Source organism: Aedes aegypti, chromosome 1 (genome assembly GCF_002204515.2).
Source record: "Aedes aegypti strain LVP_AGWG chromosome 1, AaegL5.0 Primary Assembly, whole genome shotgun sequence".
NCBI lineage: Eukaryota > Metazoa > Arthropoda > Insecta > Diptera > Culicidae > Aedes > Aedes aegypti.
The window spans coordinates 84,581,396-84,588,990 of NC_035107.1; the positions used below are offsets into that span (position 1 = coordinate 84,581,396).

Here is a 7,595-nt window from a genome sequence, read left to right on the forward strand (position 1 = left end):
CACGTTTCCGCTGATATAGGGCAGCGCTTCCCTTAAACACTCACAACAAGAGCGATCAAACGAACGTCGAAATTTCACTGAAATGCCTCCGACAACGATAGCTTCGCTAGGAAACGTTACGGTTTTGTTTGTGTCTGTCATTTTTTCCTAATAGGCGCTGCCTTCACTTCATGTGTGTAACATTCAACAAAACAAGCAAGATCGAACTATTCACGTTGTTTTTGATCCAATATGTCTGAATTCTATGCAAAACTAATGATTAAGGATTGTTCATTTTATAAAGTGGACACTTTTTGCATGCTATATCTTTTAATTTATAAAAGAAATCACAACCGGTTTCTGCAAATCGTTCATCTAATATTGTACAATGTTGTGATAATAAAAAAGCCTCCAAAATAATTATATTTTACACTTATAAAGGACAACGTTTCAAACAATCGATTTTTGGAGGTTATCAAATTAATGATTGTTAGAAATTGGCTGGACAAGTCGACAATCGATGATTTTTATTTTAAAAACAGGCTTGTTTTTCGAAAGCATTATCAATCAGAAGCTTGCTGAAAAATATGAAGTTTTTTTTGGAGCAACAATTTTGAGGACTTCATAAAATCCATTTTCCCATTTTTTTTTTAAAGTTAAACATTCAAATTCAAAGGGAACTTATATGAATGGAATTTTAAGGTTTTAAATACGTCCTGACAGAAGTATAAGCATAGTTTTAATATGAAAAACAAGCTGAGCCTTCATAGAGTTGCTATTTTAATCCCCACGTCACATTTAAAGCACAATAAAGAAACAAATGCAACACTGCTCTAAACAAATTGATTGTATTTTCCATGTATTATTTTCGTAGTATATTATTCTTACATAACCGATTATAATATATGGAGAAAAGTGTTAACAATTTGCTGTAGATCAATAAATATGCGTACATGACTTTAAAAGTATGAGACTATAAAGTAAAATGACCATATAGAGTAAAATTCATACTAAAGAATGCTTCAAAAACTCACAATTTAGCTCTCTTTTATTCTGATATTGTCTTTCTAGTAATCCAAACTAATTTTGAACACTCCTTTACTCTTTTTTTTTACTGGGAGTAAAAAGATGATGTATCAGCAAGAGTGACCTAGTGTCCGATAATGGTGGAATATTATTGATTGTTTTAAAAGCTGTACCTTTAGAAAAATAGTGATGGATACTACAATTTGTTCATAAAAATAAATATTTTTGTTGTGTGAAAAATAATGTTCAGCTTTGACGAACAGGGTTTCTTAGGAGGTTTTGGAAAAAAAAACTTTTAAGTTTTTCTTCCAAAAGCATTTTGTAAGATATTATATTTTTATAAAATTGTAGAATAATAATCCTAAGCTGTATGGCTAAACCTATAGCTAGACGTCAGCTTTCTCAAGAAAAACTTTAAAAAGTTAAAGGGAATGGTTTTGGAAAAATCGGCTCTATAGTAAGTCTCACATGGACTCTTTCCAAATAACCTATTAATCACATGGTTCACTTTAGCAAAGCGCGTTGGAAATAGTCAGTCTGAAAAAGCCATTTTTATTTGGGTTTTGGGCTGGAATTGCGCAACAACAATCCGTCTTCCAGTTTGACTTAGCGCAACATTGGAACTGCATTAACGTGACTTTTGTTGGCTCACGTCTCACTTCACAAACCCCCGCACAAGCCACACCTCCCAACCCGCTGTTTTTGCATTAAGTACAATCATTATCGACAACAAGATCACGTCTTGGCTACGATGACGGCAACGACTTCGACAGTCTCCCGAGATTACAGCAATCAACGATGCGTCACTCCGCAGCACTTCCCCACAATCTTCGATAGTAAAGCGCACGGAAACGCCCGAGTAGCAATCAAGGAAGTCAGTGATCTTGCTGCTGGACGCGGAACATCCATCCAGCCAGCCAAGACGATACGGGTCGACAATAGGATAATCTACGCTGGATTGCACTCTCGCGCGCAGTGAATGGGAACGGGTGACATATCTCTTGCGACAGACAACCACTTCTTCGGTGGGGTACGCTTAATAGAATAAATTCAATTTATTTCACAGGTTACACATACACTTTGTCCGCGGAGGAAAATTGCTCGACAATGGAATTTTAAATTAAAAAATCACACTTCATCGCTGGACACGATGACTGACTCCCGGGAGCGTGAGAGACGTGACCGATCGTCTACGATCGACTACAGCTGGAGGAGGCGCGAATGCAATTTCAACAGGTTTCTTTCTGGGTGTCTCTCTCGCTCTTACGACCCGGCAATACATTACGATTACGCCTCATTAGAACGTGTTTCGACATACGCCGTTGACTGCTTTCTGACCCTTGGGACACGCCAACGGTCCGTCCAGGATGAATCGATCGTCGAGGTTTGACGCCGGTGTGGTTGAGGCCGATGTCTTAGGTGTAGTGTTCGGAGTCAAATCAGTGGCCGTATCTTCATCTCCAATGAAGATCAATCGATCATCATCAGCTGGTTCTTCGTCGTTCGGTTCCACTCGAACCGGTTTGGTCGTAGGCGTTGGCGCTGCAGCATTATTTCCGTCTGATTTGACCGAAGAGATTGTTTTCTCAGAACCGGTCGAAGTCAATGGATCCGATCCTGTAGTTGTAGAACTCGAAGCAGGACTTCCCGGCGTGGTCACAGCATCCCCATTGCCGCTAAACTTATCCTTTACGTAGTCATAGCCCCGCATAACTCCGTCCTTAACCGATGTAGCAGCATTTTCAAAACTTTCCTTCACTTTGGCCGTGCCCTGCTTGAAGACCGACGATACATCGTCGAAGAACTTTGAAACCTTACTTTCCTCGGGTGCAGCCGTACTCGTCGTTGAAGTCGTACTCAAACCACTTCCCGCAGGAACCGCCGTTTGCGCCGTTGGATACTCTGCTAGGGGTGCTTCCTGTGGTCGTGCATGGCTAACGCCAATGGCAAACAACAGCAAAACACCGGTTCCGAACAGCAACACTCGATTCATGGTGACGACCGAAAACTTGAACTTGCGCCAATCGCAGGTCACGGAAACCTGATTCAACAACAACAACAGCGAACCGATGAATATATTACGAGAGGTCACCTCAAACGACAAACGAACTACTTCGCACGAGCGCTTCGAAGCGAATGCAAGCGATCGGGAGACGAGAGCTCGACGAGGGCGGTCGATTGATGATGATGATGATCGTGATCTTCAAATTTTCGCGGACGCTCTCTCTACTCTCCCGATCGCCCCGAGAAGAGAATGAAAACAACAACAATCCGTTTGCAATTCGATCACCATCTGTCGTAAGGGTTTAACCAGCGTGATCGATCTCTGTTCGTTGCTTTGCTCGATACATCATGGATGATATAAACGTGACGGTTTTACCAAGCTTTTGCCGAAGAAGAAATCTTATCGGTTAGGCCCTTATCATAAATCATAGGCGATCATGACAATTCGTGTTCAGTTGGATAAAGGATGAAATATTAGGTGTACTCGAAAGGAATTTTTGATTAGATCACGACAACTTCTATCGTGAACTAACTGCCTGTAGTATGGATTCAATTATATTCATCTCAATAGTCATCCGCTTTAACGATGGGAATACCGAACGAGTGTGGTGATCGATCGATTATTTGCCAAACCAGGATATGTAGCAATTTTCTTGATTGATTCTACAGAACACAGCAGATCTTGAAGAAAGTTGGAAAAGCATTCAATCAAGTATAGACTTTAAACTCACCTCGTTAATTTAACTGAAGTTCATTTAATAAATATAGTTTTTGAAACATTTTATGCAACTATACTTTTCTGCAAATGAACAAGTATTTTAAGTTATAATTGACAATTTGAATATTAATTAAGCACACATAAGTTTAGGTTGTCCGTGAATCATTTCATAATAAGACAAGCGCAATTTCAGACATAGCTACAATTTACATGTATCATTTCTATTAGGGTCCGTCCATAAATAACGTAACATTTAGGGGGAAAGGGGAGTCTACGATTTTGTGACGAACCATGTATTAGGTATAGGAAAATAGGCTACGATGGGGGCTTAGGGTGTCAAAAATTGGCTGAATAATGCTACGTCATCCATGTACGCTGCTTTATCTAAATTTGGAATTACCGAATTGTGATATGGATTCATAATGTTCATTAAAAAAAATGTTTAGCCTGTCGTAGGGAGAAACAGCATTTGGGATGATGATATATTCAGAGAGTTCCGGCTCATTTGGCCGAATACCATTGCATACCAATGCCGTTTGGCTGAAATAATAAAATAAAAGTAAGGTACATCGGGGCAAGTTGAAACGGTTTTTTCAAAGTTGAACTTTGAGGAGCTTGAGTTGAAATCGAATAAGATTCCACAGATTTGTTAGGCGGAGCAATAGAAGACGATTGTGATCCTTGTGTTGCTGGTATGATTGGACATTGCTTTGTTTTTTTGTATCTCTCCAATGCTGCTGACTCATACGTTGTGTCAGGAATCACGTCGCTGTTGAAAGGGTAGATTCCAGCTTTTTGGGATCCACTCTTGATTACCTGTGAATCGATGTCCTTCCTGATTCGAGATATCGTGGCCGAAAACACCTTTTTTGGCATCTTCACCCCATAGTTTTTACGTTGCCATTTGATAACTTCGGCATCGTACTCCTATTTGAACGGCTTGGAGACGGCCAAATCCATAGGCTGATGAAGGTGACTTGTATGTGGGGGTAACTTCAGAATCACTACGATTCGGGTACAGCTTCCTCGATTATGTCCAGTGAAACATGTGAAGCATGTCCATCGTAAATCAGAACTGCCGGACGGTTTTTGCCTACTTCGCATGAAATAGTTTGAAAATGTTTCGCTGTCCATCCAACAATTTTCTGTAGCAGCATAGGTTATACCGGAGAACTCATCGTTTCCTTTAGCCATCCAACTGTCCCAAATGCAATTTCCTTTGAATATGATGAGAAAAGGGAGCTTATGCCCGGCAGCACTGTCACCCATAAGTACCGTAGAGTTTTCCCTGCCAGGACCAGCAGTGTGTGGCCTTCCCCTTCTCGCCAGCTACTTTAACACGACTCGGATCCAAGCAAAAGCTTGTTTCGTCAATATTGTAGATTCTCTCGGGAGGGACGTTGCGGTTGACATCATGGAGTAGCTCGAAATAGTGACAAATTATGAACGGATCTGCGGCTCTTTCTCTAGCAACTTTCACAGATTGTGGCCTTTTTTGGGACAAATTGTGTCGCCGCTTGAAGTTCAAGAAATAATCGTCTCCAGGAATGTTGTCCTTTAATGGTGTCTTGATTCGGTTTTTCTTCAGGTATTGTTCCATGGCAAAAATTATTTCTTTTTTACTCAAACCGTAGCCCCACTTCTCCATAGTTTTGATGTTAGATGCCATTCTTGATTCCTCCTCGATGGGAAGGGTAGTAGATAGTCCTCGTGAACTGCTCTTAACCCCACTCACTTCTTTAACGTGCCGAAACAAAGTTGGTTTGGATATGCCGTAGAACAAATTCTAGAACAAAATATAAAACTAAGTATTGATAATCAAATCATTTCAACTTGCGCCTATATATGCATTTCTATTTGCTCCATGCGATGAAAAAGCATGGGGTAAGTTGAAATGTCCACAGTGCAAGACAGTGACATATTTTTTCACGGATGTTTTGTTGCCACTAGATTTCATTAATACTAATTCATTACCTGCCGCACAGTTCCGGAGAAATTAACGTAGAATATAAGTTTTTTATTTCACGCGATTACAAAAATTATCGATCGGATTTCACGAAGAACGAAGAGTAAACAAAGCTGAAGAGCGCGTGTAGGTGTTTGAAACATCCGGTTTTGACAGTCAGCTGGTGCGTTTAGTGGAGCTGTTTTGTAAGGAAAAAAATACAGACCCAGAATTCGTTTCCGGCAAAAGTTAGGGCTTACGTTTCAACTTACCCCGCATTTCAATTTGCCCCGGTGTACCTTAACTAAAGTATGCATGTTACGAATGCGTTCCGTTAGTGTGTTCTGAATAAATGCAGCGAAAGTCGATTTCTTTACAAAATACTCCAATTAGACATGTTAAAGTTTAATTTCCTTGCAAACTATCGAGCTAAAATGTTCTCTACAGGTCCACTAATATTTTCGATGTTGGTACCACAACATTTCAAATATTATGAACCCCTGCATTAAAGTGACATACCAGGTTAAATTGATCGATATAATAGCAATTAAAAAAAAATCCGCTTGACATTAAGCTTCAAAATTTTACATAATTAACTATTTAAACAACCTCCGCCTTCCAAAAATCTTCAAAATATTTGTAAAAGAACAATTTATAACGGAAAACTGATATTTTTTTGAAAAATTTCACACAGTATCTCCACAGACAAACAGAAGTAACACTGACGAAATTTCCATCGACCACTCATTTGACGATCATTTCAAATTCGTAACATAAATCTCACAACCAGAGGTACGCGCATCGTTTTTCTCTATGTTTGACGTTTCACACTACCGCCATCTGCCGGTCTTATTGCACGAAACACCATTCCGTGCAACATGCTCACCAAATGATGATGGTGTAATATGGGCGATGTGTTTTGAAGAAATTTGCTCTAAGTGTTACGTCTGTTTGTCTGTGGTATCTCCCTATCCCGCAGGAGCTCTCAAAAAAACTTGAAATTTGTAGTTCTTTGCGAAAAAATACTTGAAACAGAACAAACTGAAAAAGTTGAGCATTTTGTATAGAAATCGACATATTCAGTACAGCAGGTTATTCTTAAACAAGAATAATTTAGCATTGATATAACTAATAGTTAGAATAATTCTTTAGTATAAGTTTCAAAAATAACCAGTGCTGAAAGTGCATAAATTGAAAAAAAGACTTTTCTATGAAGAAAGGCGAAATCTTGGATAAAAATATTATCATATATTACGCCAGTGAGTATTCACGTTAAATACATAAGTCGAAAGTGTAAGAAGCCTCAATGCCAATATTTGCGATACAAGTATGTTTGAAAGAACAGCTTATGATCAAAAAAAGGTAAAATCTCTTATGAAAATATGAGCAAGTGTAATATCATATAATCGTCCATCAGTACAAAGACAAAGAACTGCAAATGACATAAACCAATTGAAACATAAGCGATTTTTTGCCAACTGTAAAACTCGAATGAATTGCTCCTGTTATTTCTCCGGTGATTTCTGCAGAAATTTCCCCAGGTAGATCTCTCGAGATTCATCCAGGAATTTTACCGGGAATTTTTAAGAGATTCCAGCAGGAATTTCTTCAGAGGTGCCACCAGATGAATTCCTCTAAGGATGTGACTAGAAATTATCCTAAGAGTGTCTCCAAGGACTCCTTTAAGGATTTTTCCAGAAACTGCTCGAGGAACTCCTTTACTGAAGAAGCCTTTAAAAACCCCTCGGAAATTCCTGGAGAAATTCTTTGAGTCATCCCTGGATGAACATCCAGAAAAATTAAATGACAAAAACCTATCAGTAATCCCTAGAGATCCCTGGATATGTGATTATCTCTGAAGTATTAAATGAAAAAATCTTTAGTGTAATATCTAGAAGAATATCTGAGATAATTCCTTGAGGA

The 7,595-nt window shown here is 39.1% G+C and overlaps 1 protein-coding gene across 1 annotated transcript; it reads right to left on the bottom strand.

Moving 5' to 3' along the window:
• Positions 1 to 2,036: 2,036 nt before the first annotated feature.
• On the bottom strand, positions 2,037 to 3,152 carry LOC5570094. The gene has a single exon (XM_001653031.2). The coding sequence runs from the start codon at positions 2,996 to 2,998 to the stop codon at positions 2,303 to 2,305; it is 696 nt and encodes a 231-aa protein (XP_001653081.2). The 5' UTR covers positions 2,999 to 3,152; the 3' UTR covers positions 2,037 to 2,302.
• Positions 3,153 to 7,595: the final 4,443 nt, after the last annotated feature.